The 17644-nt window shown below is 36.0% G+C and overlaps 1 protein-coding gene across 2 annotated transcripts in view; it reads right to left on the bottom strand.

Annotated features, from left to right (window-relative positions):
- Positions 1 to 1927: 1927 nt before the first annotated feature.
- INTS6 (integrator complex subunit 6) overlaps positions 1928 to 17644 on the bottom strand; it is a 41837-nt gene continuing 26120 nt past the window's right edge. The window contains exons 6-19 of one of the 2 annotated variants that reach the window (XM_051780206.1): positions 16889 to 17072; positions 15804 to 15929; positions 14806 to 14960; positions 12790 to 12942; positions 12518 to 12650; positions 11922 to 12016; positions 11403 to 11513; positions 9572 to 9787; positions 9337 to 9463; positions 7945 to 8087; positions 7073 to 7307; positions 6004 to 6375; positions 5458 to 5551; positions 1928 to 2517 (exon numbers count right to left, since the gene is read on the bottom strand). In XM_051780206.1, the coding sequence (XP_051636166.1) occupies positions 2424 to 2517; positions 5458 to 5551; positions 6004 to 6375; positions 7073 to 7307; positions 7945 to 8087; positions 9337 to 9463; positions 9572 to 9787; positions 11403 to 11513; positions 11922 to 12016; positions 12518 to 12650; positions 12790 to 12942; positions 14806 to 14960; positions 15804 to 15929; positions 16889 to 17072 (2238 nt within the window). In that variant the 3' untranslated portion in view covers positions 1928 to 2423. The remainder of the gene's footprint in view (positions 2518 to 5457; positions 5552 to 6003; positions 6376 to 7072; positions 7308 to 7944; positions 8088 to 9336; positions 9464 to 9571; positions 9788 to 11402; positions 11514 to 11921; positions 12017 to 12517; positions 12651 to 12789; positions 12943 to 14805; positions 14961 to 15803; positions 15930 to 16888; positions 17073 to 17644) is intronic. The other variant, XM_051780207.1, reaches the window with a different exon arrangement.

The following is a 17644-nucleotide window of genomic DNA, read 5'->3' as shown; positions in this document are numbered from 1 at the left end:
AATACAAACAACAACAAATCTAATGTATCTGAGGCAGTGATTTCATTCAAGGGGTTGTAATAACCTCTTCTGTAACTAAAACACGAACACAAAGCAACGAATTCAGGCTCTGTTTTCCTCAGTTCAGAAGTGATTCTTTAGCCAATGGTTTGGGTAGGTTTCAGATTTTGGCAAACTTCTAGTTTGGGTTACCAACTACTTGAAAAGGTCTTTTTGCTTTTAATACAGAAATGTTCAAATTATTCTAAGACAAGGGTGCAATTGTAGTCAGTTTTTCCATATAAGCAATGAGTGATTCCATGATTTGCTAATTCCATGTTTAGTTTATGTATTTAAACTGAACTACACTTTGAAAGTGAGCCTCTAAATTGAAATAACATTAATATTGTTTTCATTTACAGGTTCAGTACTCTTTATAGGAAGAGTTACAAATCCTTCATAATAACCACTAAACAAATAAACTGTCTTCTGTTCCTCCTATGGTGAGCTTTCCTCCAAAGAAATTAAAAGCTACATTATATGTATTTATTAAAACACTGCTTTAAGCAGTAACACTTATGCAAGAAAAAGTGAGAGTAAGCCCTCCACTACTTTATTACATTGTACATACTGTTGGAAACTTATAGCTGTCTAGGAATCATGAGCACCACAACTACAGGAAAGAGAGTAAGCATATAAACATTTGAGAAAAAAAATGAACAAATTTTGCCCCCTAAATGTTGAACAGTATGGGCAAACAGTTGCTACTTAACTTCATCATGGCTAAAAGCTTGACTGTTGCTGAGTATATAGGTCATCTGAATGAAAGCATCCTACAAGAAAGTTTTGTGATGTTATTTTTCAAGCACAATTTCATTTCCCTGTCCTGAAGTCAAAAGCTCAAGAATAAAATTGAAATTCAGTCTGACCCCAGACAGATATAATCCAGCTGAGATAGTAAGGTATCAAGCAAACAGCATGATGCTGTGAAAAGAAAAAATAGTTGAAAGACTTTCACAACTGGCACAGAATCATAGAATCATCAAGGTTGGAAAAGGTGTCTAAGATTATCAAGTCCAGCCATTAGCCCAGCACTGCCAAATCCACCACTAAACCAAGTCTCTAAGCACCACATCTAAACACTTTTTGAGCGCTCCCAGGGATGGCCATTTCACCACTTCCCCGGGCAGCCTATTCCAGACAGAGCAGATAGGAAGCAGAAATACCCACTCAATCAGTGACCAAACAAATATTTCTGCCAAAAAAAGTAGCAGTACTACCTTTAAGTGTATGCAACATAAAATGGACATTCCCAAAGAACACTGAATGAAGCTAAAATCATCTAGAAAATGTGAGTTTTTTCAGCATCCTGACAAAGGCTGGGATACAGTAAGTGTTCAGCGACTCACAGTACAAGCACCAGAACCCAAGGCCCAGAGATTCTGGGTGAAGACTGCAAACCACTGACTCCTACGAAAAGCAGAGAGGTTTAGCTCCCACTGAATCAAACAAAGCTTTCTAGCAATTCAGGGCACATCTAGCACAGATGAAAGACAAGGCCAGTAAAGCAATCAGTGATACTTTGTGTCCAAGCAGCAGCACCTTCTGGCTATTCCTGCACTTGTAAACACGTAAAAACTTCTGACACAGAAAAACCCTGTGCAACCTACTGACTCATGCTTTACCCCACTCTATCTCTCAGTAGAACTGAGGGGTTTGTCATTGCTGCAAATGTGCATACAGAACATCACCAAACAGTGAAGGGCTAATATATCATCCTACTGTAGTTGCAATTCAGCATTAGCTTTCTTTCACCCATTCTCCGATTAATGGAATACCCAGTAATACAAAACACTTAATTCTTTAACACTGATACTAGAATATATAAGCTCTGAAAAGGGAAGGCAAAATTAATCACTCCAAGAAAAACTGTACTCAAACCTACACAAAGATTAAAATAGAGATTTTATTGATGGAATAACAAAAGTGCTTTCCTTAAATATTTTTCAAAATACATTTATACAACTTACAATAATATATCCAAAATAACTGTATATACAAAACATTACCTTGCTTAATGTATGTGCTTTTTTTTTTTTTTGAAAATTACAAAGCAACTTTTTGGCAAAGTTCAACCTTAAGAGGTGATAGTTTTGAAGGTTGGATTAAGAAAAATAGAACCTGAGGGAAAGTGACACTTATGTCCATGACAAGCAAGAAGTTCTCCATTTAGTTAAATAAAAGTGTTTTCGTAGTATTTTTCACATTACAAAAATAACAGAAGTGGGGAAAAAAAAAAAAGAAAGATGATGGATACTCTTCTCATCATTTTATAGAGCAGCTCATTCTTTCAGGTACAGGAACTTGGAGATAAGAGTGCATGTCAAAAATGAATGCAATTAAGGACAGCAGTGCCCTGCTGTGGTTCTCTTGTGTGCAGTTTCCTAGCTGCTGTTGATATGGTTGACCTGATTGGATCTGCGATGGATTTCTTCCAGAAAACTCTCAAGCTGTTCTATTAGCATCCGTTTTTTAAACCTGTATTTAAAAGAAAACATGATAATGGATGCACACAGTAATACATGAAACATCATTCAGAAAACTTCTCCTGAACTCTGGAAGGTTCAGTTATTACTTTAGGACCAGCACATGGTGAGACTACAAATATCTCGTATGTATATACGCTGTTCTCCTAACATTCTGGTTAACTGCTAACTTGCTTTTCCATTCAATGTGTACAAAACTACGTTTACTACAGTCTACTCTAGCACATTGCTCAACATCACTCAGCCCTCATAAATCCAGGTAAAAGCAAGTTAAGTGTTTGCTTTTTCTAGAAGTAGTTCTGAAATACATAAGTAAAATATCTGTCAAAAGCACTGTAACTCTAAAGCTGGTAGAAGCTTTTAGGAATTATTTGCATGCCTTCATGGTGCATTCACAGAAGGTTAGTGAAGTTGGTACTGGTGAAGGAGCAGCCATTAAGCAATGCAGAGTAGATTTCCTGACAAAAATACAAATTAGATTTTGAGAAAGAAATGAAAGAAAAATACAGGTATAATCCATACATCTGGAGTCTCTGCAGTTCTATTCTGTATAGATTGAATAAATCTAAACAGTAGGCCATTCTGTCACCTTTGCTTACACCCCCTGCCTCAACAAGTAAAACTCCTTGCTGTTTCCAGATAGGTGCAGAAATGTCACAAGGGGAAGGGCTGAGAAGCCACTTCTGACCAATGCTTTGGTAGCCACATGTGTGCTCACAGATAGGCAGCAATGAAAACATTCTGAACTATACACCGAGTTCAGTTCTCTGGCCTCACTAAAGCCCAGCAAAAGCCTCTAGGTTCCAGTCAGGCATCCTGGTCCATGTCATTGGCTCACAGAGACATGGTATCTGCCCTAATTTCCCTATCACAGGAATCTTCACAATTCCAGTTTGACTATGGGGAAAACAAGCTCCCATTCCCAACTGCTATGTCAGTGAATACCCATGCTCTGGCCTCTTACCCATCTTTCTTGCAGTTGTCCTCAGTATCCCGCAGACATACCACATTTAAGTACTGCTTCCCCTCCATTTTCCCTCATTGCCTCTCAAAAGTGATAGGTTCTCTGCTGCCAAAAGAGGAACTGTGGACCAGTCAGTTTCCAAAGGAAGCTGAAAGCTTGGGACTGTTTTATAAATCTTCTTCTCCCTTTACAACTATAGTGGACTAACCTCCAAAACTAAATGGGGCTCTTTATAAACACATTTTGTTGCTGAAGTGATCCAGAGTTTTCCCTAGTCTGTGTTCAGAGACAGAGCTTCTTGGAGCAGGGAACAAAAGCAGTCATCCCAAATTTGAATTGCATTCCATGGCATTGTAAAGTCAACTATCAGTTAACAAAACAAAACTAGGCTGACAGCTCTGGAAGGCCTAGAGATGTTTCCTGTAGGGAGCAGGAAACCTGAGTTGTGATAGCTTGCCTGGATAAGGAAAGAGGCAGAGAAGTGAACAGGGTTTGTAGGCAGTGTTATCCAGGTGGATAAAATGATCACACTATAAAAACATAACCAACAAGAGAAGAGGAGGAGGGAGATCAAGCTGTTCCTACACTCGAATCAATAAAAATTAAAGTTAACAATCAGAAACAACAACCAGAAACAAAGAAAAGCCAGCCTTTTCCACCAGTAGATACAGAAAACTGTAGGTTATGGTAGGAAACAGGATTTAATTCTGATGCATTCAACAGCAAATTCAATCACTACCAAAGGTCGCAGAAGTGTCAACTCAAGATAGGTGTAACAAAGAGGCTGTGCAGAAAAAAAAATGAGTTACAGGTGATCTTAAGAGTCTAATTTTACAGACTCAAATATTCTAACCCCACCAAAGGCTGCCACAAACTCCAAGAGCAACACTTTTTTGGTGTGCCATGACAGTGAGGAAGCACGTTTAACCTCCAAGCTACGCAACAACTCTGACAGGCAATATATCAACCAGACAAAAGCATGATAAAGTAATTGTTGCTATAGAAAGAGCATGATCTATATAAATTTACATGCCTCACCAAGCTGACAATAAAGGCTAGAGGATCTGTACAAATGTCCAATGTCCAGTGCACCTTAAACTCTTAGCATGGTTTTATCCAAAAATTAATTTGTCTTTTGATCATAAAATTTGTTCAATAATGCCACAGGAAAAAAGCTGACTGCTACGAAAATAGAACAGAGGAAGAAAAAGCAACTATTCTTTGAGGTTTTGGAAGTAAGCTTTAAAGTTAGCTATATTTATGATCCAAGCAAGCTGCTGGAATTACTAGTTCCCTGCAACTCAAACATTATTGGTTCTAATATGTTTTTCATTTCTTTCCTCTTAGTTAATATGCAGAAGGTTAAGTTTGGACTGTCTATCTACAGGATACTGTAAGGAACAGCTTCTACCTGGATCAACAACACAGGGTTTAAATCCTCAGCAAGTCTCTTCTCCAGTGAAAAGCTACCTCCATTTCCAAAGTCTCAGACAGGACTATAATATCGGAATTAAATGTCTAAAGAGTAGACACATGTTTACAGAGCATACCTGGATGTCAAGACTATTTTTAGCACAAGATTTTGAGCTGATGCAGAAACTGTTTCTGAAAGCCCAACTCATAGTAATATGCAACTCCATCAGATTTTCAAATTAGCAGTATATTTACACCTGAACTTTGAAATCTGAATGATCTTTTTAAAGTTACCTACTCTTTCTATCCCATTGTCCATCTATATTTACAGTGACTTGACAGTTACAGCTGCTAAATTTTTAAGACAAAAATCTGAGGGGAAAAGGTAAGCTTATGCAAACAACACCTCAAGAAGCTTAAGTATTTCTGTTTTTTCATAGGGAATTACTTATTTGCAGTGCATTGTTTCCAAACAAGTAACTGCATGGTTGTCAAGTAGTTATGTATAGCACTACATGGTGCAGTTCATAAGATCAATACAATTCAGTTACCTACCTTGAAGCTTCTTTAATAACATTCTGTAAAAATATCAGTCGGGTTTGTAAGCTTCCTTGTACATGTTTCAGTAAAAAGAAAATTCTTTCATATTCTTAGAGGTAAAGAAAAGAGAGAAATCAGTTATTTAAAAATGCCTATACAGATATCTCTTGAATAGATCTGAGTGAAATGCAACAAACTTCAAGTTTTTGTAAGCTTTCAGGCTGTATCTCCTATCAATCACAGTAATGACATACTGTTTAATGAAAACTAACATGAAAGAACACAGATTATTGCAGTTTAGGGTATTACTAGAACACCTAACAAGTTAAGTCTAATACTGATGATACAAAAACCACAGCTTTCATGAACATTGATAGGTATAGCGATATTTTAATCACTCATATAGGAAGTTTTTGGCAGAGGTTTTAAAACAAACCTTTTCAGCTTTAAATGTATTTTGCTTCAGTCTTATAGTTCAGTACATTTCTAAAATGGTAATCTAATATGAATTCTTCGTCTAATCCTCATGTCAATCATCTGAAAGATATCTGGTATACTTACTCCTTCCTGGTTTTCGGATCTCTTTCATAATTTGTGCTCTTAGGTCTATATTGATCTCTCTGGAACTTCTGCAATGAACTGGTTTTTTCCCTTTGCTGGGTGAAGACATTGGGAAGTTCTCTTCAGTACTTTGTTCTTTACTACCTGATTCCTCATGATTCTCCAAAAACCCATCAACATTCAAATTATTCCCTAAATGCTCACGGACCACATCATCTGTATGAGCTGTTGGTCGATCCAAAGAATTGAATGGCGAAGAAGACAGTGAAAACTCTGAATCCGCAGAATTTGGGAAAACATCTGATGAAAGTGGGCCTGTAACGTGATTCTCAATGACATCATCAATTGCAACTTCATTATTTGTTTCTGATGCTGAAAAAACAAAGATTACACTTGCCAGTTTTACATTCTTCATCATTTGATAGAAGTCAGTGAGTCAGGTCAGTATTGGACTCTTTTAAAACTATGCTCCAGCTTGTATAGTCAGTCTACTGTACACACCAGGCATAAGAAAACCTGTTTGTGGGTTATAACACTGAGCCCATCACACGTATATTCTTCATACAAAAAAAAGGAAATTACGAACTACCAACAAAAACCACCTGTAAGATGTGCTCTTATGACATGGTGTCTTTTCCTATTAAATCAAACTGAACAAACTTACATTAGTACTGAACAGCAAGCAAGACTGTTAAACAGCAGCTCAACTCCAGAATAAGGGAAGTGATTTCACTGCATTACAAGAAAATTCAAAATAACTTCATGTTGTGATACTTGTGAATGTGAATTTCCAGGCAAAGGAGCAACACTTTCTCCCTGTTTACATTGTCTCTTCCTTTAGTACAGGAAAAATATTTTTTATACCTGGAATTCATACAAAAGAGACTTCTGTCTGAAGGACTGTATGAATTCTTTCTGTAATTAACCCCAGATGCACATTTAAATACTTCATTTTCAAAAACAAGGTATAAAACTGCCCTATTTGATAAATCACTAGCAGTATTTTTACACAAACAAGTTTTTTTTTCATTAATTAAACAGCAAACTCTGCAGTTGAAGATTCACTTACTTTTGTGAATAGCAATAGGTTTAACAAGGTCAGGCTGTGCTTGTGCAATTGGTGTTGGTGGCCCTTTTCCTCCAATGTGGTTATTCACAACCGGAGGAGTTTGTGGTCGGCCTCTGAGCAGGGGGGACATACAGCGTCGTCTTTTTGGAATCCCCTGCATATTTGGTTCTCCAGGTCTTTTATGTTTATTCTGAGGTCCTGATACAAATTCATCTGCTTCATCTATCATCATTCCCTGTAATTAATTAACAGGAAGAATTCTTAAACTTTACACCAAAACTACAAAGTACAATTAATGCTTTGATATTACGATAATGTTTAGTATGTATAAGGTAGCTACATACAACATGCCATTATGTTTGAAATTATAAAGTGTCAACCAAATCCTTCCAAGACTAAATCAATGTGCTTAAGGCCCTTATCCAACAGTCTGCCAAGTAAGACAGAGTGGGCCAAACTTCCTTTTCGGTAACTCCAAAGCAACTCACATTTAATACAAAGGCTCTAAATTATATTGGCAGTTTGGTCAATTCTAAGAAAGATTTGGACAGAAGGGACAGTCCAGATTCCTGAAGTTATGGGAAGCTTTTCCTGGTGGAAGCTTGGTAAATAAAACACGATTAAATATTAGCTATACTACAGAGACAAATGTATTTCATTTATAATATAATTTAGAGGCATAACACTGGTTTTTCAATAAAGACTGCCCTCTATACAATACTACTGATGGAAAAACATCTGAGATGCTTTCTTGTAAGGAGTGCTTTTAAAAATATTTGAAAGGGTTTATCCAACAGACTACTCAAGAAGAGCAATGTAAGTGGCAGTATACACAATCACACATTTTTTAAAAAGCTTTACAGAAAAGTCACCTTTTTGTCCAATTTGAATGGATTGCCAAATGTATGAAGCCTTCGTGGTTGATCAGGATCAAGTTCTCGAAGTGGAGAAGGTATTTGTTTTAGATACTCCTGGTAGTTTCCCATTTGTGCTATAGGTATGCTGTGAACTTGATCTATCATAATAGAAAAGTTTATTAATATACACCACTGCTCACCTTATGAGAATTCAGTCTATACCCACTTTACACCTCAGTCTTCATACTTTCATCAAATGCATTAACAGAACAGGTGTGAGAAACACCATTTTTCTTGCCTAACTGGCATTTATAACACTGTTTTCACAGCAGGTAACTTGCTTAAATGAATCAATACATGTCTTGTGGATTTATCATTATGACAGGAAATAAGCAATAGTTGTTTGGCATGGATGTTAGTTTTCCCATGTGTCCTGTAACTTTTCAACAAGTTGACGGGGTGAAAAAACAGACTGGGAACAAATCAGAACTAAAACAATAATACAAAAGATACATTGACACAAAGCAGTCATGCCATGCTGTACACAGCTTTGACATAACTGCCCAGTTTTAGCTACCCAAAATTTAATTGTCAAGACTAGCATTTTACCAAAGCAAGGGTGATTTCTGACCACTGTAGTCAGCAAATTCTTAAAAATCCATACAACCCAATTCTAAACTTGTTATGGCTTTAGATTTGCCAAGGCTTGATCCAGAAAAACATGCATCAGAAGAACTAGCAGAAAAAAGCCCTAACTTGAGTTTTTATGTAGTTTAAACCCCTCCTCAAAGAACTACTCTGACAAAGTGGTACTATAATGTGAAATGCACAGATGTTAATCTGACCTAAGTAGTGGCAGGACTAATATAACATATGTGTTCATTTGCATTACCCTTCTCATCTTCTCCACTTTTTTGATCTTCTGTTAGATGCCATAAAGCAGTGCCAGAAGACACAGGAAAAAGGTAAAGAAATAAATTAGCAGACTACTGAACTATTTGTTGTTGGCCTAACAGGCAAAAGAATCACACTGGCAACAACCAGTGAGCTAGCTTACTTTTCCACTGTTCACAATCCACTTCTATGGAGAGAGATCATAATATTCAGAACTGCTGCGATTTTTTTTTTCATCCGATACATCCACAAAAGTAAGAAAAAAAAATTGAAAAAAGAATATTCTGTAAAAGCCCAGGTTTCCTCATATGGATTGAAGGACAGAGCAGTGAATGTGCAATCTTCTCTATCCTCACCATTTTTCCTCCAGTGAGCTATTTAAGGGAAAAGTATCTAAGAAACCATGCAGTTTAATGGCAACAGACATCCAAGTTTTAAAGAACTACGCTATTTGTTACCTTGTTTTTAAGTAATAATCATATCACAGGTAGACAAAACAAACTGTTATCTAACCTTCATCTTGTCCTTTCAGGAACTTGCGAGTACTCTTCAGTAAATTAGATCTCATTCGTGTTAACTGATCCAAAAGATTTCTTCTGGGTATGTCATAAGCATTTCTAAAAGTCTGAGGTTTCAAATCCTATGGTTCCAGTAAATGAAGTCCCAATTAATGCCATGTAAAAAACAATATCTAGCATTTCAATGGAAGTATATTGAAAATAACAACATTACACACAGTGGTGCTTACCTTATTCAGCAAAGCTATTTGGAACCCAGCATACTCCTTCATATTGAGGTCTAGAGGTCTATGAGGAATTTCCCCAGTAATCCCCTGTAGCAGATGTTGAAAATCGTTCCTATGTGCCATAGACAGGTTGTGTGATCTGCTTCTGACCTTAATTCCAGTCTCTTGCGCTACCTTTTTGCCTACAGAGCCAATGACTCTATCGGACTCTATTTTGGCCTTAATTTGAAATAAATAAATAAATAAAATTGACAATATGCTCTTAAAAGGATTAGTCAGACTTATTCATTTTAAATTCCTACCTACAAGATTCAACAACGTGCTAAAACACTATGATGACCATAACCAGGATGAGCGCTTAAGGAGTACTTAATACATAACCACTTAATGTTACTACAATTTTAAATATAGTGAACAGTTTGTGCCTAGGTCTTCTGCATATTTCTCCTCTGCTGCCCATTATGGTATCTAAGCACCAATATGCATGCAATGCTTTTATTTTCATAAAATGCCGTAATTTGACTAGTAATTCTCTGAAAATCTACCTGTACTCATATAGGGTTCAGCTGTCATTGTAGAAAACACAGTCTCTCACAAGACTGATTCTCCTGCAACTATAGTTGTGATCAGTCACCCAATGGTATCAATTTTTTAGAAGCTTAATACAAATAATCATAACATTATTAAAAATGAAATATATGATAATACCTGATTCTGCTTGGCTAGACAGACATAACCTTCAATATCATGCTAGATTTGCACCAAAATTAAACATATTCATAAATGCCAGCTTTTTGACAAAATACAGTGGAACAAAGACCCAAAGGAATTTAGTAAAACACCTGCAATTTTGTTTTTCCAATTTCACTAATTTACAGGCTACTCAAAATTTGAATATGTACTTATTGAGAATAGTCAGTCTTTACTGGCAGGGCCTTCCAGAAGTTCAAAAAGCTTTAAGTACAATTTGCAGTGCATGTCATCACATTTTAGAGGAGTCAAAGATGTCTACGTTAAGACATCAGTTCACAGAGTATTGAGCAACATGACTGATTTAACAGAACACGTTGTAAACTTCAAAACATTTGCTTCCTCAAGTAATCATTTATATTAATGTTTTAAGAAAAAAACTGATCCATAAGAGCTCATTAGCTGAATTACAAGTACTTGGCACTACTATTTCTTGAAGTTGCAAGCCTACTATTTTATTATCTTGAACAGAAAGCTTAACATGCACAGTTGAATAAAAGTGGAGGTAGCAGGGCAGAAATGCTTTAGCTGGTGCAGGAGACTAGTCAAAGATACAGGCACTATTCTGAAACAGTCAACAATTTCAAATAGTCACTTGTCACTTCTTCATCTGTATCCTCATTTGAGATCCTGAATTATGTCAGTTATCTTATTTACTGAACACTTTCCATTTCATGTCACAAGCCAAAAAAGGACACTTTGATTCAGATGCATGAAGTAAAATTCTCTATTTCCTGAAAAAATCCTAAAACATCTTTAATATCTAAGGTACGACAACATGTTTTCTTTTGGACAAAAGTATGTTACTGTCTGTACAAGTAAAAATGCTCCTTAAATGAATAAAAAAAAAAATCACATTTTATACTTCCATATCTATCTTTGTAGTCCAGTTTACAAAGTCTATATTTAAATGTTATGTTTTCCTGCAATTCAGAAGACCAAAATTATCTTTTGCCAATTGCTTATGGGAAGGTATTGACTTCATCTTTCTGCTCTTTTTTCCTTCAAACCCACTGAACTTCAGTATTTTAAGATTATCCTGATATTAGAATAAGTTTTCACTGCTCTTTTGCTTCAACATTACCTGCTGACTCAACTTTTTGAGATATGAAATGACACTGTAACTAAGTCCGTATTCCACATTGTCAGCTATAAGGTTTGGTGCTCCCATCATTCTCACAGCTTTCTTCAAAGGCTGAAATATGGAATATATTTATGGTCACATTTAACTTTATAGATACTTCAACCAACTGTATCCATTTCAAATAGAACCCGAGGTTCTCAAAGTAAAAAAAGAACAAAGAGTCTCAGGGCAGCATTTTGTGTTTTGGTTTTTTTTTTTAAACATAGTGCCATTCATATAGAACCACTTATTAACAAAGATATCATTTATATACAAGTCACAGTGTATTACGAGAATATGAAATTTTCATAACATTCAGGTCTCAGGTCCCCCACAGGACTCCAGTGAAAACACTATCACTAGCTATGAAGTTTAACTATTCTCTGTAGAATTAATACATATTTTATTTGAAATACAGACCACATCCATAGTGGAAAGAAAACCATAAAATAAAAATTTTAACACAGTAAGTCATCTTACCCCAAGATAATAGGGAGGCATTGTCTTCAAATAGCTTTCAAATGACTGACGCCATTTCAATGTAGGCTTTGCCTTGTGTACTTTAAACAAGTCATCTAAGGGTTACAAGAAGCAAAGAGACAAAATGAAAGGCATATCTAGTATCTAGACAGCATTACATAATTTTCTCAAAAAAAAAAGAAAATTCTAGTAAAAGAAACTATTGAAGAAATGCAAGTTCCCCAATACCTAAGTGAATACCTGGAAATTAATATATATACAACTAAACATACACACACGAGATAAACACTGCAGCCAAAAGATGAAACCTGATAAATTATTTATCAAAATGAATTGGCATTGACACAATGGATTAGGAAAAATGGCTCCTAAAATATTGAAAGTGATACCAAAACATATCAGAAAATGATGATTAAGCAAATCTTAGAGTCTGAGTAATGAAGGTCAGCCAATTGGAGACAAGTGAAACAAGTTACTGATTCTACCTTTCTATAGGTTTGTGATGAATACCTGCACTAATTGCAGTAATCTGTTTAGATGACCTCAATGTTTGAATCGCCTACTGCATAAGAAAATTTGTATGAAGTGGTATTTACCTAGCAGTGGAAGGAGGACTGGATAATTGTAAGGCATCACAAATAAATTCACACAATTCAGTGCTGTACTCGCTTTCAAGTAACCAAAAGGATGACCAAGTTCACTGTACTTTGCACTATTGCTCACATATACCTGCAATAAACCACATCACATTGCATGTAAATACAAAGTACTGTGTTCTGAAATTTTACATTCTATTTTGTTTAGAGAATAAAGTCTAGGAAAAATAGCATTCTATAAAAAACTTTGATTCAGCATGCACTCAACTTACCTGCCAGCAGGTCTGAGGAGATTTTCTTTCCAAGATAAACTGGGTCAATGGTGAAGGTTCTAATTCATATTTATCAAAAGGCAGTTTGTCAATGACCATTGGTTCACAGTCAGTACAGGAAAATTTCACCACAGGATGAGATGTGCGAGGTGGCTAAACACAAGTATTCCACTGTTAATAAGTCTGCATAATTAAAACGCAATTGCACTATGACAACTAAAGCACTACAGCTTCTTCGAAAACAGATGTATTTAAGGAATCTATTCAATGCAGTATTCATAGTTATTGTTAATGAGACCTAAGCAATTAATTTATGATGTTAGCACTACCTTAAAATCTGAAGGAATCTTATTTTCTAAACAAATGCCAATTATTTAACTATATAAGTCTAGAGCAATATGCAACTAAGACTTCTTGCATTTACACGAAAACTTTGCAAATGGAAGTAATTCTCAGCAGGGACAGCAAAAAAAAAAATCTACAATCTATATGCTACTCAAGGGCATGTCCATTTTCATTCTCCACAGAAGCAAGTGTTGTACTTTTGCATTTGCTGACCTCTCCCAGCACTTTTCCTTCTTGGCAAATTTAACTGTTACGAAATTCAAACTGAACTACAAAGATTAAGAGCAGCAAGAATTCACAAAAAAACCCAAAACTTGCAAAGAATTCATTTTAACTAGGCCTGAGAAAAAGATTACTTCAATTCAAGGAATTTCAGTGTTTGGATTTTAATCTTTTTAATGCAGAATTCCAATTGATGTCAACAGGAATTTATCTGCATGTGAAAGGGCTTTATGGAATTATGAGAGCTATACATACTACAACTGAGAGAAAAAAAATCTCTCATCATCTTGCCATTTGGGTAAGTCAACCTCATACTTTTAGAAGATTTAGTTCAACAATTCTTCACTTGGCAAGATCTATTTTATCAATCAAGATGTGCAGTAGCAGACAAACTGTACTGACCCTTCACAGCAAATGGAAGCAGATATGCCATTGACAGTCATTACAAGGAGTACACAGAACAGCTTTCCTGCAGAACAGCTTTTAAACATACTTTTAAACAGCTTTTAAACAATTGTGTTTTTAATAACTACCTAAGACTTACTTTTATTCATATATGCTAGCTTGCTCTGTTTTTCACAAGGGCATCCACATCCTTCAATGAATGTAGCCACAGATGCCATCAATATCAAACTTGTAAATATCACTAAAATTTCATACTGGTATCACTCCTGTATTTCAGAGGACTTCATATGTTTTTCAACCAGAATAGGTAAAATTTATGAGAAGTTCAGTGAATGTACTAGTCAGCACACTCATTTCAGATCAAAAGAACACAAATTCAGTAAAAATAATTATGAAAAGTATGTACCATTTATGCAACTGCATTATTTCTACTTTAATAATTTTCAAATATTAGTAGAAATAAAAAATACACTATACTATACTAATGATTAGTTCTCAGACCAGAAGGCAGTGGGCATATACTCTTTTATGAAAAAGAACACATAAATTCATTCTTTGGGCTATAATTGAAAAAAAAAAACCAAGGTTTTCTCAACTTGGATAAATTGAAGGCATGGCTACACTGCACCTATAGTAGATGGAACTATATTCACTTGCTAGGATGACAGAACTATCAAAAGGATTCAAATTGAGAAGATCATACTATCTTCTATGAGGCAATAGAATTCAACAGGGTTTTACCAAAGTACCACCATTTGATATTTAACAGGGTTCAAAGCAGTAACACTCTATACATGTCAACAAATCAATCTGTTACAGGCAGTTTCCTAATGCTTCAAAGTTACTAAAAAGCAAACTCTATTATTAGCTCATCAATAATTTATAAGAGGTAACTGCAAAAGAGGTTTACATGTCATTCCTTCTAGGGTCACACTGCTTTTACAGTTGCTACAATGTAATTCAAGATTTTAGAAATATCAGTGAACAGAAAATCCTGGAATATTCCCACATGCACAAACCCTTTCCTTTATCTTCAGTACATACCAGCGTTGGAGAATTTTGATCTGGCCAAAAGGATTCAGGAACGGGCCAGTGACCTATAGGAACCCCAGTTTTAGGGTTTGGTCTGACATAAATAAGTTTGTGACAGCTGTGCCAAGGTTGGGGTCCAAAGGGTCTAGATATCTCCACCTGCCCATCTACAGAAGAAAAAGGCTTTATGAGCCAAAACAGTGTTAAAACTTAAGAAGAGTATTAAACAACTTCTGTGAGGAGTTCAAGAACTATAACCTCAGGGAAGCTCTTCCTGCAGTTAATATTATTTCTAAGAATAGTAGATAGTTGTCAGTAAGCATTCCCGCAAAAGCATAGACTATGAGAAACCTAATAACCACTGAATGTTTACAGGATCATAGCTGAGAAAGCCAATTATCTCGAGCCCCTCAAAGTCATCAGTTCCTTTCTCCTCCATTTTTACTAACAGATAACCTTCAAATTCCTGCATTAAAAAAGTGATATACGTGACTAATACTGCTGGACTAACTTTTTATTGTAGCAAAATAAGATTAAAAAATCCCACAAACACTTCCCAGGAACATCCAAAGAGGAACCCGGCTAAGCCATTTAGAATGAGAAGTTAACATTGCACAGTTGTATTTGCTATTTTAACTCTTAGTGCTGCCACTTTATTACACTGAACAAAAATGGATAAAGTGTATAAACCCCCAGTCTTTCCATAAGTTATTCACATTTCTAGCTGGTTGAAAACCACTGCTTAAAACTCATGAACCCATTCAACTAAAGTTGACATGAATAACTGCACTTAATACTACCTGAGTAATATGAGCAAATGTAGATATGTCTAGCAACTGCAGCCAGTATTTTGAAACACAACAGAATTTCAGAATTAGCAGGTCCTTTTCGTAGTGATGTCTTTGAAATTGCAACACTTGCCCTTTTTCTTGGCAACTCCTACATTAACTTCACTAAATTATATTCAGTCATCCCTGTTATTTGATGCCAGTGTAAAAAATGTCAAGTACCATCAATTGGAGAGGGATCTGGTCCAGCTTTTTCAAAGTTGATTACCACTCCACTTTGCACTTTTTGCACCAACGACTCAAGACACTGATTCAGCATTCTTGGAGAGCACACACAATATGATCGACCTACAACAAAACAGTTAAGGTTAAGGCTATTCAGTGTTTCTGCCCTTATTCTAACTTGGATCATTCAAAACTGTTCAACCATCACACATGTTGAATTATGTAAGATCACTGATTTAAAGCTTCTCCTGAACAGTCCCTCCTTGTTTAAGCACCAAGGCAGCCTAGTGAAGCAGGGACACATACCTCATCAGAAAGGCTTGGATCTTAGACCCTTAATGACTAATTCAAATTCCTGGTTGCATTCACGGAAAATGGGCTCCCCCTTGTGACATTAACACTTAACTGTCCTCGAATTTCAGTCAAAGTGCTGTTCGTACAGCCTACAGACAGTCAGAAACCAGTGGAATCGAATCCTTTTGGAATACTTCTTAAATCCCTTTACTCTCTATCACACCCCCTCTGATGCATCAGAAAAATCTTTATGTTCTTAAAATGTGATAAAATCAATGCATGAGTCTGACCTGGAATATAATTTCTAAGAGACTAAGAATATGATTTCTGACTGAGAGAAAAGTATCAATTCTGCAGAACTATTATATGTTCTGCATGCTCTGGAGGGAAAAACCCCAAACAACCAACACATTTCCTTCACTTTTGGCTTCTTTAGGGTAGAGTACGACAAAAATTTAGCTAAACTGTACTGCAGAACAGACTCAATTATTATGATTTCTAATTGCAATACCAAGGTGCAGCAGAAAGAAAGCAAGTACTCTTCTAAAAAATTCCCCAAAGAGAGAAGATTCATACTTCCTAGACAGGTTACATTGTCTGTAGCTTTAATGCAGTGTTTTTAGCTTCACATTGTGAGTCTTGAGAGTTTTTAGAAGTGCTGTAAGAACATGGAAAGTGTTACTCCATGACATGGAATCACAAGATTAATTGAACAAGATTAATTGAACTAACTGAATTGATTTACATTTTTTAAGTAATGACTTGTCAAAGGAACTGAGGGCACTCACCTCCTGTGACTTCACACATAGGTGTGATTGCAGAGTCATCCACTGGTACTCCTGTCATTTGCTCCGATTCTGGTGCTGTAATACCAGGCAAACGAAGAACCAAAGCAAACAACCTCTGATCCCATCGAAAGGGTTCCTTAGTCAACTCACTTCCAGGTAAAGGGGAATTGAGAGGTAAATGGAGCTGCAAAGGAATTTAAATCTGTGAATGTACAGCTTTAGAAAGAAACAAAAATTCACCTCACATAGCAATGGCAATCACTCTATATAAGCACACATCTCTTGTATATGTGTGTATATAACACACATTTATAACTTTATTCAAGTACTGTACATGACAAGCAAGACACCCATTATTTAATGAAGATTTCAAACATTTCAAAGCAACATGATACACAATGTTGAGAGCTACACATCAAGTAGTAACAACCACTGTTAGAAACTGATCCAAACTTCAGAAGTACTAGAATATTTTCTTTAGAATTTCAGCAGTAAAAGCTGCTTCACTGTAGTGTTCTTTTGTTCAGTTTTTTATGGAACAGGCCCATTCTCGGCTCAGTATTTTCCTCAGTTCTTCAAGATAAGCACAACTGAATGAAAAGGTAATGTTAATCTAAGACTACCCCAGAAGAAATATAGCGAGTGTAGATGTCATGATTACCTACTCCAAATAACTTCGCTTCAAGTGAAGTATTGTCATAGCTATGTTACAGAACCAGAAAGCAGAATCTACACAACTCAGGTACATCCCACAAC

Source organism: Manacus candei, unplaced genomic scaffold (assembly GCF_025592945.1).
Source record: "Manacus candei isolate 608988 ecotype Guabito, Panama unplaced genomic scaffold, ASM2559294v1 h1tg000014l, whole genome shotgun sequence".
NCBI classification, from domain to species: Eukaryota; Metazoa; Chordata; class Aves; order Passeriformes; family Pipridae; genus Manacus; species Manacus candei.
Note: the sequence above shows the minus strand (reverse complement) of the source record. Positions and strands in the feature narration are given on the sequence as shown.